Source organism: Mirounga leonina, unplaced genomic scaffold (genome assembly GCF_011800145.1).
Source record: "Mirounga leonina isolate KUSES-001 unplaced genomic scaffold, KU_Mleo_1.0 Mir_101609, whole genome shotgun sequence".
NCBI lineage: Eukaryota > Metazoa > Chordata > Mammalia > Carnivora > Phocidae > Mirounga > Mirounga leonina.
Window position 1 is genome coordinate 3,735,230 of NW_023270164.1, and position 20,448 is coordinate 3,755,677.

At 47.2% G+C, this 20,448-nt stretch overlaps 1 protein-coding gene across 3 annotated transcripts in view; it reads right to left on the reverse strand.

Annotated features, from left to right (window-relative positions):
- SRPX (sushi repeat containing protein X-linked) overlaps positions 1-20,448 on the reverse strand; it is a 117,225-nt gene that overhangs the window by 57,540 nt on the left and 39,237 nt on the right. Inside the window, exons 2-4 of one of the 3 annotated variants that reach the window (XM_035003007.1) lie at positions 14,568-14,627; positions 8,742-8,933; positions 7,128-7,304 (exon numbers count right to left, since the gene is read on the reverse strand). In XM_035003007.1, coding sequence (XP_034858898.1) covers positions 7,128-7,304; positions 8,742-8,933; positions 14,568-14,627 — 429 coding nt within the window. Of the gene's footprint in view, positions 1-7,127; positions 7,305-8,741; positions 8,934-14,567; positions 16,235-20,448 lie in introns of those variants that run through there. The other 2 variants (XM_035002998.1, XM_035003016.1) reach the window with 2 other exon arrangements.

Here is a 20,448-nt window from a genome sequence, read left to right on the forward strand (position 1 = left end):
CTGAACCAACCTGCTAGCCCACCCCAGGCTGAGTACTATGCCTGCATTATTTCATTGACTTCTCCCTGCTGCCCACCAGACTAAGTGTTGTTATTACCATCCTCATTTGTACACTGGGAAGTATTTCCTCTCTTGTGGAATTTCTCTGCGGTCTGGGATTTTAAGATATGATCACATATTTTTTAATTATCTTACTAAGCCCAACATTTCTGTGTGTCTGCCTGCTGCTGACCTAATAGTTTCCCCCAACACGTACACTCTTTTGGGGTCGCCTGCTACAGCTCTGCTCTGAATCCTTAAAGAGCAGATTCTGTTGCACCCTCAAGCATTCCGCCCTCACTTTCAGCTGACAAGACCAGCTGGCCTTCCCTTCAGAGATGTTCCAGAAACCTAGGCCTATTATTACACAGCCATGGCCATCATTGCTTTTTATAAGTGATCGTAAATTTCCATGAATGAATTGAACAAAGTTCCCTGTTGAGTCAGGATGCCCACAGAGCCAGTTATTGTGTGGAAACCCTGGCCTCTGCCCATTCGCGGGAGACACCTGACCAACTGAGTCCTTCCTCTGTGCTCTAGTCATCTCTCTGCATATGAAATATCGGAAACAAGGGACACCTGGGTGGCTCAGTTGGTGAAGCGTCTGCTTTCAGCTCAGGTCATGATCCTGGGGTCCTGGGATCCAGCCCCTTGTACGCTGGCTCCCTGCTCAGCGGGGAGTTGGCTTCTCCCTCTTCCTCTGCCCCTCCGCCCCCCCCACTCGTGCTCTCTCTCAAATAAATAAAATCTTTAAAATATATATATATATATATATATAACAGAAACAAATATATTTCACTGTATCAACTACTGTTTATCTGACAAGCTTGGGAATCCTCAAAAGTCTCACCAGGTTCACAGTAGAAATAAGAAAGAAGTTCAAAAGGATAATATCCTGGCCAACAGGTAACAAGGGAAAAAAAAAAAAAGCCTTTTAAACTAAGGCTATAAATTAACTGCATGGTAAAATGTTTCCTCAAATAGTGTTTTCCACTGGAGATCTGTGTTTGAAGATGACTGCTAGACGTGATTCATAGGTGCTTTAGAACGTGCCAGTTAGTTGTATCTGGGACTGCCCGACCTGGGCGGGGGGGTGGGGGGGGTGTCCTCTCTCTGCTTCATTCTAAAGCAAGATGATATTCTTACCCCCAGTCAAGGGCTGCCCCCGCTCCTCACAACACGCAGACTCCATTCAGTGCCCATTTCCGGACTTCCTACATACCCCATGCACACTGGCTTTCTACCTGCTGCTTCTCTCACTTCTTCTATCCCTGACCTTTCACACCACCTTGCTCTCACTCTGTACAGTCAATGTGGCAGGGACTGGTGGTTGTTCCCCCACTCTCTGATTCCCCCTTCTTTTATAGCAAGAGAAGTCAGCCTGGGCCTTTGGCCTTCCGGAACAAAGACTACATTTCCCAGCTGCCCTTGAAGTTAGGCGTGGCCATGTGATGGGTTCGACCAATGGGCTGTGAGGAAAAGTCACGTGGGCAACTTTCTGGGCTGTGCTGTTAAAAAGGGTGGGAGGAGCATACCCTTTTCTTTTTCCTCCCTCCTCTACCCTGGTTTGAATGTGGATGTGTCCGGGAGCGAGAGCAGCCATCTTAGACTGAGGAACAGCAAGTGAGAAGGAGCTGGGGCATAGGCCACTGCCCAGGGTTGCTTAAGCACAAACCTGTATGTAAGAAGAGAACTTCTGTCTCATTTGAAGCATTATGATTTTGGCCGTGTTAATAGGACCTGAACTGGTATATAAGCAATCACACCAGTTTTTTCAAACTACTCCTATATATATACCCTCTTGTATGGCATCTTCCAAGCTGTATTTCATTAATGACTCCTAAGCACTGCTTTTGAACAAAAAATACTGTGGTGCATTTCCCACAAAGATAGCTACTCATAATCCCCTTATATACATGCAGCACCTCCTACCAAGAGGTAGAGTCGATTTCCCTCCCTTTGAATCTGTGCCAGCCTTGTGACTCACTTTGACTAACAGAACATAAAGGGAGTAACACTATGCCAGTCCCCAGTCTGGGCCCTTAAAGAGTCTGGCACCTTTGACTTTCGCTGTCTTGGGAGCCAGCTGCCATCTAAGGGAAGTCCAATTATCTGACTGAAGAGACCGTGTGAGGAGGATAAGAAATTATGAAGGGGGGGAAGGGAGAGAGAGAGAGAGAGAGAGAGAGACTCGGCCAAACCCCAGCCAGCATAGCCAACTGAGGTTCCAGATGTGTGAGTGAAGCCATCTTGGATCCTCTGGCCCCAATCAGTCATCCCATCCATTACCATGTGGAACAGAGATGAGCTGTCTCCACCAAGCCCTGCCCAAATTCCTAACCCAAACAACCAGGACCAAAATAACATGGTCGTTTGGAGTCACTAAATTTTGGGGTGTCCGTTATGCAGCAATAGATTACTGATACAGATATAAAATAGTCTGAGGTTGGTGACAGAGGGAGGAAGTAGCCACTTTATGGGGCATAGGAAGAGAGTGACTGAGGCAGAACAAACACAGACACTGAAAACTTACCCAACTGCTCGCTTCCCCCAGCTAGAATGTAATCTTTGTGGATGTCTCTGGGAAGTGGTTCTGATTCTTTGGTATCATGGAAGGTATTAGAAGATTTTCCCCAATGAACAAAAGAGGTAAGAGTGGAAGCAATGAATTCCACAGTGAAAAGTCACCGTCTTCACCAAAAAGACAAGACGCCCAACTGAAAAGTGGCTGGTGGTATGTTTATATTAGAGATGGACACCAGAAGTTTACCTGTTTGCTTTGCACTAACAAATCAGGCCAGGGGAAAAAGTCCACCACTATCTTAATCGATCCAGTTGTTTCAAAGCTGACACTAGCTTCCTGAAAATTTAAAGGATGTGTATTTGTCAACCCAGGAAATATTTAGCATAATTTAAGATCGACAACGATGCACGGATACGTTTATTCTTAGCCCCATAATGTTTGTATCTTCAGCTGAATCTCTGGAAATAAGGCAGGGCAGCCCAGCAAACCTCCCTGTCGGTCAGTCCAGCTGTCAGAAAGTTGAGAGCCAGAAGAGCCTTCCATCAATGTGCATGCATATCTGCAATCTCAGAGAAGTTTTTATTCCAGAATCTCGTTTGTGCTGACTCTCTCAATCTATTCTTCTCTGCAGACAACACAAAACTAGCAGAGAGCAATTCCAAAACCCAAGTTGGTTCGTACATTGTCCTTTGTTAAAACAGCTAAATGGGGCTCTTTGCATGTCAAGATATCCGCTGGGTTCTCATTATCTGGGGTTTTTAAACTTTCTTTAATGTTTTTCTCTTCCTCTTTTTTTTTTTTTTTTGAAGATTTTATTTATTTATTTGACAGAGAGAGACACAGCGAGAGAGGGAACACAAGCAGGGGGAGTGGGAGAGGGAGAAGCAGGCTTCCCGCGGAGCAGGGAGCCTGACTCGGGGCTCGATCCCAGGACCCTGGGATCATGACCTGAGCTGAAGGCAGACATGTAACTGACTGAGCCACCCGGGCGCCCCTCTTTTCCTCTTTTGGCCCAGGAAATAGGGTTGGTCTAAAGGAAAAATCACGTGTCAACTCAAAATCTGGTCACTAGATGAGGACTTGTAATTCTAACTGTCCATTGTTCTATGTAACGGCCAGTGCCAGCCAAAACAACTACAAATGGAAAGAAAGAAAAAACATCCCCTAAAAACAACAGTTGTTTCATTCCAAGGTTTTCTTGTTTTATATGTCAAAGGCAGTTGCGGCTCTTTAAATAGTTTACCCTCCTGCAATTGCAGTACGATTCTTCCCCGGCGCTGACTTCTTGCTATATCTGTTTTGGAAATAAACATGGGTTTGAATCCGCCGCCAGCGTGTGGTCTGCAGAAGAGAATTAATTTTAATTCACGGCACTTTCGAATCAGACCACAGGACTGACCACCTCAGAGTCAAGAGCGAGCCCAGGGTTGTCTCTCCCCCTCCAGGTCTGGAGGAGAGCTGGGACGCTTTTCTCAGCACTCAGCAAAGCTCTGGCCAAGATGCGCTGCTAGAAGTTGTGTAGCAATCTGGGAACTACTCAGCCACCATGTGTCAGCATCTAAAATAGTCTGAGGCTCGGGGTTATGCTCAAGGACCGCCTAGCCTTGCCAACACACAAAGTGATTAAACTCACGTAATCCATTTAAAGCCGAAAGAGTCAAGGACAGCCCTGGAGTCACATTCACTGGGGACACACTCCAGCTTATCTGTCGCCAAAATCAAAGAAAAGAATTGCCTGCTTGCTTTGTCCCTGTGTCTCCTTTTCCTGGGAGCTCTATGCTCTCCGGTGGCTCCCGAGTCCCCTCTTTGCCACTCCCACCTCAGTGTAGGCACAAGATCCCTTCCCGCCCCCGCAGGATGGCTGAGCCTTGCCCCGGCAAACCCTACGATAAATCCCCTGCAATTGGGGTTCGTCTCTTAGTTCTTTCTCGCTCCCTCTGGGAAGGTTCCAGCCCCATCTGGGCCAGCTTAAGCCATGCCTGTTGCTCTTTGAGAACGGCCGGCATGTTCTTCCCATGGCTGCACACGATCTGGACACCTGAACGGTGATCCCGAGAGAACGCGTGGCCGACGCTCGCCCAGCAGGAAGATTTGCAAGCCTCTCCTCTCCTCCCAGCCGCCTTGGCCCTTTGCCGCGTGAGGGAGGAGAGACGAGCACATCCGCGTGGTGGTTCTGAGGAGCTGGCTTGCACACACCAAGTCCCAGGGCGAGACCCTGAAAGCGACAGCTGTGACGGGCCCTCCCGACCCGAACCTCGGGCCGTAGGTCCTGCTCTCCCAGAGGCGCACGGCCTCGGCGCCGCGGGACCAGGACCGCGCCACCATCTTCGCACCGGGAACGACGGTGAGCCGGGGGCAGAGGTCTAAGGCCTCAGAGAGCGAGGGGCTGCAGCAGCTCCGGGTTTCTATACTCGCCCCCTTACTGCCTGCGCTGGAAGTCTCAAAATTCTATTTCCCAGGCTCCTCCTGGCAGCTGGGTGCCGGGCAGGTTCGCGGTCAGGAGGCGCCGTCCTGGGAGGGGGAGGCCAGTACGCTTCTGGTGGAAGCTTCAGACAGGGCTTCCTGGGCTCCCGAGACAGCAGCAAACGTCCGCTCCCCCAGCCCTCGGCTGGCGTGGCTTTCTGCTGTAACCACTCCCGGGTAACAGTGTTTTTCCTCTTCTGTTCCTCGGGCTCTTTTTAGACTTTTTTTTTTTAACCCATTCTCTGGAGTAAATTCTCCTGTTTGAAGTACCTAGCGTGGTGTCTGTTTTCCCAGCTGCTGACCAATACAAGCTCCTACCTAAGTCCTAGAAAAAGAGAAGCCTCGAATAAATCTGAGTCAGTGATCTGAGTTTACTTGGACCTGTTGCTCTCGTCAAATGGGTACGAGGTGTGGTCCAGGCTGTGGCTCGGACGTAGAAGGGTTTCTGTCACACCCTGCGCAAGGTCCCTTGGCTAGAGCTCAGTCCCCCCCCCGTAACTGCAGAGTGAGAACGGCTGCCAGGGAGGACCGTGGACAGTGGTGCCATCGCGAAGACACCCCTGGGACTGAGGCCGGAGGAGTTGCTGTTGTACTTCTGCCCCCAGAGGGTAGCATCCAATTTCAGTCTCACTCCCGAAGCATATGCCCCAGACAGTGAGCAGTCAGGAAGGAGTCCTTGGGGTAAAGCACATCAGCAGACTGAGCTGACCAGGTCTCTGGAGGATGGGCAGATACCAACAGTATAAGAGCCAGGCTCCTGTGGCCAGTTGCCTTAGCTTAGTCAGTGCCAGAGCTGTCTCTGGATTCAGGGACTTTGGGCCTGAGAGCCTGGAGACACAGGCTTGGTTCTATGCAACCTTGAATAAGTCAGGTGACCTCTCAGGCCTCATCTGTAGACTAGGGGAAGGGCCTAGAATGTTCTGGAAGGGTGGGTCCTGGCAGCTCTAAGAGTTTATGAGTAAACGATCCTCTGGGATGGTGGCTCTCAACCACTTGGAGGGAGCTTTGGAAAAATACCAGGGCCCCAGTGATTCAGATTTAAATAGAAGCCAGAGTTGAAAACCACTGTCCTAGAGCAGTCTGCCTCAGTGTTTAAAGGGCACAGGAATCCCCTGGGGAGCTTATTAAAATGTAGAACTTGATCTGCCAGGTTTGGGATGGGTCACAACGTGCTACATTTCTAATAAGCTTCCTGCTGGTGCTAATGCTGCTGGTCCAAGGGCACACTTTTGAGAATGAAGGTATTAAAGTTCTTCCCAAATTTGATATTCTAAGGCAGGTTCTCAAACTTGAGAGCATCAGAATCCCCTGGAGGGCCTGAGGAAATGCCAATTGCTAGACCCCACCCCAGACCTGCTGAATCTGCATTTTCACCAACGTTTCCAGGTGATTCCATGCCCCTTAAAGTTTGAGGAGTACGGTCTTCCATCAGTTGCTCTCTTTAAGCACTTTCAGAATGCCCTGGGGGTGGGGGGGGGGGGGTGGGGGTGCTCCTTAAAGCACAAAGCACTGGGCCCTACCCCAGAGCCTCTGATTCAGCAGATCTGGAGTGAGGCCAAGAATTTGTATTTCTAAAGAGTTCTCAAGTGCTGCTCTGGGCTCCCAGGACCACACCTTAAGAACCATTGCTCAACAAACCCAGAGTCAGGTAACCTTTCCAAATCCCTGTTCAGCACACCGAGCGCTGGCTGACCATCACAATTGACAACAAATGAACTCGTCTGTCAGCTGAAAGGCACACACATATTCTCTGCACGGCGGTCCCGCAAATGTCAGTGACTGCTCAGTGCCACAGGGCAGATCCCTGGACGGAAGCAATACCTCTGCTAGTCTGCAGCGGCCTCAGTAGCAAACCGGACTTTTGGGAAAGAGACGAAACTCCGACAAAAGCCATCGGCTTGTGAGGTCAGCTCCAGGATATAAACTCATGTTAGGTCCAGGCTAAAAGCCAGAGAAGTAGGGATGAAGAGAGCTTCTGGAAGCAAAGCTGGGTGCTTATGCTTTACATCCGGGCTGTTGATGCTTCCTTTAAAAATCCACTGTACACACACACCCTGCTCCTCCCAAAGTATGTGCCCCGTCAAGACTGGTATTTTCTTACCGACACAGGAGGCCGGGCGGCCACTCCAGGCCTTGTTGTCCATACACGTGACCGTCCGCTCCCCTTTCAGCGTGTACCCTGGAGAGCAGTAGTACTCACACCGGGAGTTAAAGTAGGCGCCATCGACGCACTTAAACCCTCCATTCGCCGGCATGGCCAGGGGCGGACACCGCTTTTCTGAAAAAGAGAAAACCGGATACTCAGCACTTCTTAGTTTTTGTCCGCAGACTTTCAGCGTCCAGAAACGCTGAAAACACAGCGAGTGCCAAGTCGATTGAAAGACAACGGACAGAATGAGAGAAACAAAGCGGTGGCCGCATGCCACACAGAAGGGGCCCACTGTTCCCTGTGAGACCCGCTTGGCTTGGCATCCCAGCTGAGCCGCAAACGGCTGGGTTCCTCAGAAGCAGACCCTGAGACGTGGATTTGTGTGCAAGTGATTTAGTTAGAAAGGGCTCCCGAGGGAGACCAGTGAGGGGTGGAGATGGTAGCACAGGGGAGGGAAGGAAGCCAGGCAGGGTGGGATCTCAGGCAAGGTGGGCTTCAGCCTGCCCCCGCAGGGGAGCTCTGGAGCAGAAGACACGGGAGTTTGGCCTGCCTCCAGGCAAGGAAGTTGGGCTTCCCTAATCCTCCACCGGTCAGTCCCGGGCAGCTATGGGCCCACTGGGGATGCTCTCCCTGTCCGCACAAAGAGAACAGTCCTCCGCAGGAGCAGAGCCTCCTCTCCCTCTGAAGAAGATCCAAGGGGCAAGTCAGGAGCTGGGGGATGGACACCAAGAATTGGGAAAAGGGCATCCAGGAATATCTGGGTAAAGCACCAAAAGGGTCCAGTCACCGTGGCACATCGTCGGCACGGGCTGGGTCACATGGCTGCAGTGCAGTGCCTTAGTTTCCCCGACGATAAAGTATCGGCACCCCTATCAATAGCCTTGTGGCAAAAACTGGACACAGGGCAGATGCCCGGCATACAACAGGTGCTCAATAAATGGGGGCTGTTTGCAATAACAATGCCATCTCACAGGTGCTTCAACAACGCCCTCTTGCAGGGGCCCAAATGAGAGGTGACTTTTCCTCAAGCTCAAAGTCAGCCCCTGACTTCTTTCTCCCCGACACACAGTTGCTTCCCCGGGAGAGCATTCTGCAGTGACTCGCCCTGCCTCCCGAAGCTCCACCCCTTGGGAGAACATTTCTAGACTGTCTCTGGGAACAGGAGTCGGTGACTTCTCCCTCTCCTGGTGCTTCTGGCACGATGTGCACCTCTGCCCCGCTCTCTGCTGCTACTCCGGGACCCTTGACGGCAGAGCCTGTGTGTGTCTTGTTTCTAGATCCCCAGCACCTTTCCGGGGGCTAGCACGTACGGAACAAACACAGCCTGTTCGTTGAACAGACCTCTGTTCTTGCCCCCCTTTCCCCAAACTGCCGATCACACCGCCAGGTCTGTGTCATCACTCTTCCAACCACATCTTACAAACCCACTGGCATGTGCCCACCAGGGGGAGTTTTTCTCATCAGGGACCAAGTAACGTTCAGTTAAAAAAAAAAAGCCCTAATCTCAGAGCACAAGAACTTTGGCCCTGATTGGCCCCGAGGCCCCACCACGGCTGCGCTACTCACGCTTGCAGATGACCTTGTCAGACCACCGCTTGTTTGACTGGCAGACGAGCTGGGAAGAGCCGTGCAGCTCATAGCCCTTCCGGCAGCGAATGTCGCACCTGGTCCCCAGGGCTGTTTTGTAGTATCCTCCTTGAGGGGCCCTGCAGTACACATCCCCATACTTCACCTTGATGGGGGAGCACCACGGGGTGTCTGTGGGTAGCAGAAACAAAGGAGGGGAGAGATAGGAAAGGACATCTTTAGAAAATGTGTCTCCTCATTCTCCCAAGTCCCTGGCTGGCTGCACTCCAGATTTTGGAATCTCTGAAGGAGTCTTTAAGGTGGGGGCGCCTGGGTGGCTCAGTCAGTTAAGCGTCTGCCTTTGGCTCAGGTCATGATCCCAGGGTCCTGGGATCGAGCCCCAGGTTGGGCTCCCTGCTCAGCGGGGAGTCTGCTTCCCCCTCTCCCTCTGACCCTCCCCCCACTTGTGTTTTCTCTCTCTCTCTCTCTCTCTCTCAAATAAATAAATAAAATCTTGGGGAAAAAAAAGGAGTCTTTAAGGTGTCTCTGGGTGGGGAGGTTATGATCACAGGACTAGGTGTCAGACGTATCTGACTATGGATCCGGGTTCCTCCATTACTAACTGTGTGATCTTGGGCAAGTTACTTAACCTCTCTGAGTCGATATCTATACCTGAGTACGTATCTATACCCACAGAGGCTCTTATTAAGGACAAAAAACCCCCCACTAATGCATATCAAGCACCTAGCACAGTGCCCAGCACATAGCACTTATTCAATAAATGCTTGTTCCTTCTGGTATTTCCCTGAAGGAGGTAACAGAATTCTACAAAGGGCAACTGATATGATTGTGAACCCTAACCCTAACCATCCGTACGTAGTGGCAGGGGACTCAATAACTGGTTAGAGTTTTTCCAAATCTGCACGCATATTCTCTGTAAAAACTCATACTACTATTTTAGTTCATGTGAATGAAGCTGCCATGTCCAGAATTTTGCCAAGGGATATAATTTTGGCTTAAAATCACAAAACACTTGCTCCCCATAGGGAAGCAACCCCCTTTTCAGATGTCCCCAGTTATGCCCCACTTAGATAATGTGGCAAAGTTCCCAAATGGCAAAATTCCGGGGTGTTTTGATTTTGGTCTAGTAGTTGCCCAGAGCACAGCTGGGATCACACTGATAAATCAGAACCTCTCCCCGGTACCTTTGCAAGGTGCTCGCTGAGAGCCCTAACATTGTTAGGGCAAGGCTAGCTCCCCGGGGGGCAAGTTGCCACGGTGCCCACTGCACAATCGATGGGGACCAGTGCCGAGCTCCCTCAAGCCCGCCAGTGGCTCTCAGTGCCGCGCACAGGAGCTCCCTTCCCCCGGCTGCCTGGCTCTTCTCGCCGCTCGGGCACCTGAGCTGTCCGTGAGCGGGGTGCGCGCGCCATCATGTGGCCAAGGAGGAGGACACCTCGTCTGACTGTCCAAAAAATTTGCTGAGGGTGTTTCTGACTGCTTCTCAGCCCCGAAGACCAGGTCATGCCCAGGACTTGTGCGCAGACTGCTTTTTTACTTTTGTGCTTTCACAACTCCTTTGGCTAACACTTTGATCCTGTAATGTGTTTGCAGCCTGCTGCCACGTGCGTGGGTCCTAAGTCAGGACTCAAGCACGCATTCCCTGGCCTTTCAGGGTGTAAGGCATGTCCTGCGGGCTTGGCCTCGAGCTGACAAAGTTCAACCCTGTGGACGCAGACTTGCGGGAGCTTGCCCCAGGCCTACAGACCCTCCTTGAACAAAGTTTCGTTCCTCTGGACTTTACATACCCTGTCTGTGCCAACGGTTGTACGTGAGAACAATCTGGAGCCTGAAGTAAAGCACAAAACAGCACACACGTCTCCATTATTTCCTTCTAAGTATAAAAGAATTCTTGAACCAGTTTTAAATACCCTGCTTCTTTCTTTGGTGATGGCTCCAGGTAAGCCATGAAACTAGGAGATCTCAACATCACGGGTAAATGAGAAGCCCTTGGGGTCTGTTTGCTTAGCGTGCCAAGCTGTGGATATTTCTTCTATCATCAAAAGATCTTAAGATAAATTCTGGAAAAATCCACAGATGCCTACTACTCAAACAAAACTGAGATTTGGAACCTACTGGCCTCTGTGACTACTAGAAGTGAGGTATATTTCTCTCTCCCCCACCCCCCGCCTTTCTTTTCCAACTGTAATAGGAAAGATCACCTACAAGGAAACTCCAATATACACCTGTTGTTTTGGGTCTCAGAGAAGCACTTTTTATAGTTCATCAGAGGACTTCCATGGTATTAAAAAAAACTTAAAAGTCACCTGTCATTTTACCTCTTTATCATCTTCCCCACTGCCTCATTCCCTCTTACTTTCCTTGCGTGTCCTTTTCTCCTTCTAGACTGCAAGGCTTCTGTGTTCCCCATCTCCAGCCTCCTCCTCTTGCTGACTGGGTCCCCCTTACTACCTCTCTCTCCAGAGAGAGAAAGTGAAGCCCCCACTGGGGGTGGGGGAAAGGGTGGTGAGGGAAGAGTGAACATGGGGGGCACAGAGAGAGAGGAGGAAAACGTACTGAGCTAGTAGAGTATGGCGCATGCAACACCAGGCAGAGGCAAAAGCCCTGGGGGGCATCTGGTCCAACTCTATCATCTCTTAGCAACCCTGGACAATTCACTAAATCTTTCAGGGAATCAGATTCCTCGTCTAGAAATGAGAGGAGTGGATTAAGTTCTTTTCAAAGTGTCATCTAGCTTTAAAGTTGTAGGATTCAAACTCTACCTTACTCCTTTCCGACCCCCTACCCATGCCTGCCTCCTTCCTCCCTCTTCTGACTGATAACTGAGTAGTCTCTCGTAACCCTTCCAGCTGAAGGCAAATCCTTTGTGCATTCTGTGTCCTGATCACAACTCCACTGACGTAAACCCGGGAAGAGTGTCCAATTCTCGGCCTGTCCTTCACTCAAATGTTGAAAATGCTCATATCCTCCAGCTTCTGGACTTTTTTTCAGGAGGGACACGATTTTCAAAGAAGCTAATAGGAAGCAGCATACCTTCACTTTAGCACACGTGTTATGGTTGGCTTTTCCACAAATGTACCCAGGACAAATATTTAAGGCTGGCAGGTCCGGTAGAGAATGACCTAGGTATACATATATCACAAATTCATCCATTTCGATATAATATTTTCGATGCAATTAGATTTTGTCCCATATTCTGAGTCCTCAAATCCTCCCAGAAGTGCTGACTGCACATCTAAAAGCTGTGCCATTGTCAACATGTGGGGAAAAAAATCTTGTTTTCATTTACTCGCGAAAGGAATTCCTTTTGGATTACTTTCCAAGAGAAATCTATGGAAGATATTTTGACGGTTTAACAGCCCTTCTGTAACAGTAATTAAAATGCTAGTGAGTGACTTGAATTGGAAGTGCACCAAAGCACCATGAGTTGAAGTGAATGAGCAAAACGTTTAACACAAAGGTTTTGCGGAAGAAAGCTCTTATGCGGCTTCCATTAAGACATGGTTTATTTCGGGAGAAATCTAAATTGATTATTCAGGAAAGGTTTGTCAGCCCCCTAGGCCAAAGTGGTAAGCATTCCAGTTAACTGGAGTTCCTGGGATAGACAGTGTCTTATAGCAGACTAGTAAGGAACCACTAGCAAACTCTGGACGTTGAGTTAAAACATCTGGATTTCAGACCTCAATGCAATGTTGGCTAGCTGTGTGACTCTGGGCAAGTCACCTACCCTCTCTAATCTGTGGTTCCTTCATCGGTGCATAAAGAATAACAATATATCTCCACATGCCTTCCCCCTTCCCTCAGTTAGTGTGACCATATGATGGCATTCCATGCAAGAGAATCAACAAGCGATGCTTGCCACATTCTGGGGCCACAATAAACGCTGATTACATTTCACTTTCTTCTTTTCTATAACTCAAGAACACTTATTGAGTACGTGCTCTGTGCCAGACACTGTGCAGGGGCCTGAGGAGCTAGAGCTAAACCCCCCGTTAACAATGGTTTGCGTTTAAAGTATTAAAACTTTAAAAAAAAACAAAAAACGGGCGCCTGGCTGGCTCAGTCAGAAGAGTGTGTGACTTCTGATCTCAGGGTTGTGAGTTCGAGCCCCTGGTTGGGTGTAAAGATTACTAAAACAAAACAAAACAAAAACACACATACACACAAAACAACAACAACAAAACAAAAAAAAACAACTTAAAAAACTGACAAAAAAACCAATTTCTTAAGACAGATTTTTTCTTAAAACTCTAGGACAGGCACATATTTTAGCCATCTGGTCTACCTCCCACACCTGCAATGCTGTGAGGTGAGGATGAACACTAGGAACAATGAGCTAAAGGCACCAGACAACTTCTATTGTACAGGTGAAGGGCCATATGTGCATGCATGTGTTTTAGGAAGATTTTTCAACAAGGAACTCAAAGAAAAAAATTTTTTTTAAACCCTCAGTTAGGGCACCTAGGTGGCTCAGTCATTAAGCATCTGCCTTCAGCTCAGGTCATGATCCTGGGGTCCCGGGATCAAGCCCCGCATTGGGCTCCCTACTCAGCAGGGAGTCTGCTTCTCCTTCTCCCTCTGCCCCTCCTCCCTGCTCATGCTCTCTCTCTCTCTCAAGTAAATAAATAAAAATCTTCTCTTAAAACCCTCAATTAATTAAGAATTGTGAGGAATCAGAATACCTCCTTACCCCAAACATCTAATTAACAAGCTTGTCCTTTGCTTGATTGGTTAATTCCTGAGGCACTTAATATAGAGGTTGTGTATAGAAATGAGTATCTGCATTCACGAATCATAAGAAAATGTGGAATATGGTGGGAAATACACCTGGACATAGGAACTAATCATTATATTAGATTGTTCACTTCTGTGGAAAACCAGTGAAGGACTCTCTGAGACCAAAGGCTGCCCAGTACTACCCTGATTCTCCCACAGCTTAGACATATCACAACAGAGCAGGGCAGTATCCTCTTGCTAGATTGTGGGCAAATTTCCTGGGTAAGGTGCCACAACAGAACTTTATTAACCAATTTTTCTTCAAATTATTCCTCCACTGCAAAAGGAACCCGGATTCAGAGAGAAATCACCTCAATTTACCTTCTTTTTTCCCAGGGTTCCCTAAGCTTCAGAGAAATGACTCACCAGTAGAAATATGTGTGGACATACTTACCTGAGCCTGCATAGAAGTTTCTTGATTAGGCTTTTTATACCTGGTGGGGGGGTGGATGGCTGCAAATGTGTAGAGATGGAGTTCTTTATCATGAGATTAAAGTCTCAGTGGGCAACACACTTAATCATTTCGGGAGCCAAGCTGGACTCAGAAAGAGCACAATGCAATGAGCTTATGAAAATCAAGTTTTCTCATTCCCCATTCATCTCAGTACATTAGCAGCACGGGGGTCCAGATTTGACTTTGGGTGGTTTACTCTGGACCATTCTGGCTGTAATGTGTGAATCAGGCAGAATTCATGGCTTGATTTTCACTTTCATCAGCTAGAGCTTGGCTTTGCAGAGGTAAGGACAGTAAAGAAACTTAGGAGAATAAAATGACCACTGGGCTGCTGAAGGACAGCACTTCAGAAAATTCCAAATGCTTTTTCTTTCTTTTGTTTCTCTTCATTTTTTTTTTTTAAATGGGAGCATAAGCTTATTCAATTTTCAATATTTTTTTTTTCTGGACAAGTAAATTCGCACTTGAATGTGGTGGTTGTCTGGTCACTTTATTATAGTCTGTTTTGCAGGGCAAAAAGGAAAGGCCTCCTGGCACCAGCAGGTCCCTCATTAGCACACAAGCCAAGCGTTCACCTTTATATCTAGCGTGTGAATACCCGACTTCATCGTCTTCTAGCGGTGAGTCTCCAGATCCTACAATAAAAAAGAACAGAAACTGCAGCAAGAAAAGCCACCTGATATGGACGAATATTTCGAAGCATTGCTTTGGCACAGTCCATGCAAGAGGGGCAATTAGAACGCAGAGCCGAGAGTGAAAGCTTCTGTGGCCATTCATGAAGGGACAGGGGACCTCGCAGAGGGAACATGGCTGGGCTGAGGTTGCCAGAGCCAATCAAAATGCACCTCCAACTGATTTTTGGCGTCACCATGTGCCAACTGAAATTCTGGACTCAGGACAGTAAGTCCACTGTACTCTGGGAAGACACCAATGTGTCTATGAATCTCATGCCAGGGGAGACGCAGTAAAATGTGTGTGACTCAGACATGGCCTACAGTTTCTCCAGCAGTCAAAGAAAACTCAGCCTGGGTATTTGTGGTACCTGAAAATCAGTCTGTCCTGTGAAATGAATTTGGGTGGAGGCTAAGGAGGCAGATCAAATGTCTTATCTTAATGACAAAAGGACTACAAAGCTACTCTGGTGTATTTGTAGGAAATGAGGGCCAAAAGCAACAATCTGGATGTTTATTTAGCACCTCTGACCAAGGCATCGCTCAAGTAAAGTTTCTTAATGAGTCTTGCTACCCTTGAAAACCACAGCCCCAGAGAGAAAGTCTATATTTAATTTTAAAATTTAAACTCATTTGGAAGTTGGAACTGAAACATTTTTAGAATATTAAATATTAGATTCCAGTAAGTGGTAGATTCTTCATCTTTAAAGTAGTACCAGGGCCCAAACTTCAAAACTGGAGTCTTAAATTTACATATCATATCTTTCCCTCTAGACTTCCTGGTCTGATCACTGACCATGGAGTTGGCACCATCTTGGTCACATGTTTACCTATAGGGACCTGCAAGCCTAACAGACAAGGACAAGAACCCTCTCTACTATGAGGTTTTTCAAATCCCCATACAGGATAAGTGAAGGAGTAATGGTCCCTGCTCCACATGTATTCTGGATGAGAGATAGAATGGAAATTCAAAGTTGGAAGCTGATGAAGGCTGGACCATGTCCATTTGAAAAAGGACTCCCCAAAAGAGAAGCCCAGTTCCATGTTCTCCTTTGCTCCGGGATTCTTTACTTGCTCTCTGGCTGCCCGGACAGGTACAAAGTTACACAAACTGTTCCTTCCTCAATATCAAAAAGTGAACAAGAAAACCAGTATTACCCTCCGGGAAAGCAATCTAGGAACATGAATCAAAAGCCTATTTTTAAACCCCGTTATCCAGTCATTCCACTTCTGGGAATCTATCCCAAGGAAAGAATATTAAATATCGGAAAACATTTCTACACCTAAAGACTTCTTTGCGATGTCACTTATAATAGCAGAAGACTACAAACAGACCAAATAGTCAATCTTATGGTTAAATAAACCATAGTACATTCACTGGATTCATTGGATTGTAATGTAATGTAGCCATTAAAAATAATGTTTATAAAAAGATACAACAGTGTGGGAAAAGCTTATGTTATAACATTAAGTGAACAATGTGTTATAGCAAAATTATACAAATGGTGTGATTTATAACAATGTAAAACAATCAAATTCACAATAAACAATGCATCGAAGAGCCTATGATAATTGGATGTTTTTCTTCTTTCTCATTTAAATTTTCTACTATAAACATGTATTACTTTCACAATGGAAAATAAACATTATTCATGTAACTCAAAGAATCTTAGTTTCTAGAAAACATTCTGAATATATTAGAAGTGTTTCAGAATCTGCTGTCCCTCCCCTCCCACCCTGCCCCCATTTCTCTCCACGTTCAGAGCTGAACTGGAATTCTCTAAGAACTGCTGGATTCTTCAACTCCTTATGGCCTATCTCCTAGTAAGTGTCAAGAGATCTAGCTCGTATTAAGAGCACTTCCCTCTTCCCCCGAGTCATCCTGGCCTCCATACAATCTACCTAGGCAGTAACAGGCTCTGGACTTATTCCTGGTTCGAAGCAAAGAAGACAACTGTCACAGGTTGGGTTCTTTGGGAAGTAGCTTTGGGGATGGAGTTCAGGGCACAGGAAGTTTATTAGGGATCATCAACACCTGTGAAAGGGATAAGAAGGAAGCAGGTTTGCACAGAGGGAGAAGTCGAGCTTTGATGTCAGCCCAATGACAGCCTCTCGGGTTGGGTGGAAATGCTGAGGCTTTATATCCCTGCCTCGATCAGCCACTGGATAGGGCCCATGTTGGAAGGACGTGAACATGGGCCACGCACTCCCGACAGCAGGGGCAGTTTCTGAAGGGGCTGAAAGCTGATGACTGGCCGAGACCAGGATTGCCTCCAGTGGAGACCACTGCTCCTTCCTCGAAGGAAGATCTGGTGGGGCATCTCCAAGACCACCACAACACTCGCTCATGGAACAATAACTCGAGATGTGTAATTGCAAGGGGGGGTACCCTCCATAGAGAAAGGAAGGGACCTAGTAGAGAGACAGGTGCACCTGGGGTGCACAGCCCCATTCTGCTGGCACATCAGCATTCTAAGACACTTTCGTCACATATTATTTATTATAGGGAAAATTTAACATCTGACCACAGGGGAATGAGCAAACAAGTTATCCTCTACCAACAAGCTATTATATAACCACTAATCAAGTTTGGAATAGGGAAATGTGTATGAAATACAGCTATGCAGGGGCGCCTGGGTGGTTCAGTCAGTTAGGCGTCTGCCTTTGACTCAGGTCATGATCCCAGGGTCCTGAGATCAAGCCCTGCATCGGGCTCCCTGCTCAGCGGGGAGCCTGCTTCTCCCTCTGCCTCTCCCCTGCCCGACTTGTGCTCTCTCTCTCTCACGCTCTCTCTCAAGGAAAAATAAATAAAATCTTAAAAAAAAAAGAAATACAGCTATGCAGAAAAGCAGATACTGTAAACTATATACAGAATGAAGTATAAAACTATACACATATATATAATATAATACTAACACACGTATGTCAAATTTGGAATACAATAAGGTAGGATTCCTTATCAGTGGGGGGAACGGTCAATAAATACGCTAGGATAAAATGGATATGCATATACAGAACAAAAATAAGAGTCCTATCTTGCACCATACCAAAAAACCATTTCCAGAGCCTACATCTGAAAGCCAAAAATTTGGGGAAAAATGCAGAATGTCTGCATGATCATGAGGTAGGGAAAGACTATTAAATTAAACGTACAAACCATAACCTATAAAGGAAAATATTGCTACACTTCACCACACTAAAATGTAAAACTTCTGTGCAATAAGAGACACATAAACAACATTTAAAGACAAGTGCCAGGCTGGGAGAAAATATTTGCCCCCCACAGAATACAGAATTACTGGGGCGCCTGGGTGGCTCAATTGTTAAGCGCCTGCCTTTGGCTCAGGTCATGACCCTGGGGTCCTGGGATTGAGTCCCACATCGGGCTCCCTGCTCAGCGGGAAGCCTGCTTCTCCCTCTCCCTCTGCCCCTGCTTGTGTTCCTGCTCTCGCTGTCTCTCTCTCTGTGAAATAAATAAATTAAATCCTTAAAAAAATAAAAAATAAAAAGGGAAGAGAGGAAAGGAGGGAGAGAAGGAAAGAAATGGGGAAGATGGCTGGAAGAACATACCAGAAACCTCCATACTCGAGCAGAACTCATCGGTGAAAATTTCCCCTTTTTTCTCCGCTTTTCCAGTTTTCTCCATTGAGCCTATCATTACTTTAAAATTTTCAACAAAAACGTACTGAACAATTGTGAAAGACTAGACATGGCGGACTGTGGTATTTAATATTTCTGGTTCATACCACACCATTGCAAGTCTTCACATCCCAAAGCCTTGATACACATCTAAAAGGACTGCCGCACAAGCCAAGTGCAGGACCAGCTGCCAGAAGCCAGGTTTCTATTCTCTGCTTTGTGAGTTTCCTCCACCTCCCCCTCACCTGCGCACACATAACTCCCACCGTGAGCTCTGACCCTGCTCACTGCCTCCCGGGGTCTCAGGGGTAAACTCTGTGTGTTAAACCACTAGCTCAAGTCAAGACCACGAGTTCAACTCAAGCGTCATTTGAAAAGCATTAGATGTTTGCCCAAAGAGAAGAAACCAACAGGTTACACCCTGACGAGAGTCTTTATAATGAGCCAGAAGGAGACACAAACATTCTCACTACTGCTTTTACTTAAATCAGAGACTGCAAGGCAGACATTGCAGATCACCTCAATTCAGAATCCTGGCAGAGGTCACCCTGATGAGCCACTTGATTAGCAGCAGCTCACGGACATTGGTCCACTCAGCCCCGCTTAGATTCCCAACCCACTAGTATGGCTCTCCCGAGCACTGACAGGCCGACAGCAAACGACCGTCTCGGGGTACAAGAACAAGTATTCCAGGGAAGAGTGGGCCCCCCAAAAGCAAGACCAATCTGGGTGCACCAAAAGCTGCTGATCGCTGGCCTGGCAGCCATTCTCCTCTTTTTTCTTGCTAAAGACCCCCAGGTTGTCTTTGGCAGCAATGTGCCCTTCCCCAGGAGATGAACGACGATGACTTTAAGTCAGAAATCGCCCTCTGCCAACAACTATTGCCGGGGTAGGCACGAAACCCAGGATTGGCCAATGACAAGTAAGAAGTCCGATTTAGGGGGATGGGGAATATGAGAAAGATTTTCTCCCTGATATAAGAGAGAACTGCCCAAGGAGAAAACTCTTTTGCCCTCTTTCCTCGCTTCCTGCTTTGGAAGCTATTGTGTAAGGGTGAATGCCCGAAGCCATGGCAGCCCTTTTGCAACCATGAGATAAGATGTTGGGACTTCTAAAAATTTTCAGCTGAGGATGGTACAGTGGAAGGATAACAAGAATGTGGGGTCTGTGGTATACCTTATTGGGCCACTAAATCAAGCTCAGACATCTTACCTCCAGACTTATTGTTAGGTCAACAATAAATGTCCTTTTGATTTAAGCTTCAGTGAATAGCACTGTTTATTACTTGTAACTGAATGTATCCAGACCGATACACAAATGAATGGGAAATTTACTGCCTATTACTGACAGGGGATAAAAGAAGGGAAAAGAAACTAAATGGGTATTAGCCATCCCTCTCTGAAAGTGTCCAGTTCATATTCAGCCTAAACTCACACATCAACTTCTATAAAAAATAACCAGTCTACAAAATGGACATACTGAAGGATGCCATAAGACCAAAGACTAACTTTTGTTCAGTAGATATTACTTACTAAAGTTTAATAAGCAGTAAAAGAGATTCAGACGTACTGGGGATGTTCCACAGGGTTACAGTGAAAAGAAAGAAAGGAAGAAAAAGAGGGGGGGTGGGGGAGGACAGAGGAAGGTTCCCTAACACATTCTTCTTAATTTATTAAAGTCTATCCCTTTAGAATTCTGGTTAATTGAGGTTTTATTATGACAACCATTAATCAGTCCTCATATGGTTCGGATTACCACTCTTTGGAAAGAATGCTTCAGTGCTTCTTCCACACAAATACAAATTCTACATTGGCTCAGAAATCAGAAACTCGGTGCCATGAAGGATTCTGTCCCTCAGCCATACCTGGAGCCAATTCCATTTATAATTCTGCTCTCCTTGCAGAAACTTCATCTAATTCAACAGATTTCCAAAGAAACAGCCACTCCTCGGGCGCCTGGGTGGCTCAGTTGGTTAAGCGACTGCCTTCGGCTCAGGTCATGATCCTGGAGTCCCTGGATCGAGTCCCGCATCGGGCTCCCTGCTCGGCAGGGAGTCTGCTTCTCCCTCTGACCCTCCTCCCTCTCATGCTCTCTGTCTCTCATTCTCTCTGTCTCAAATAAAAAAAAAAGAAAAAGAAAAAAAAAG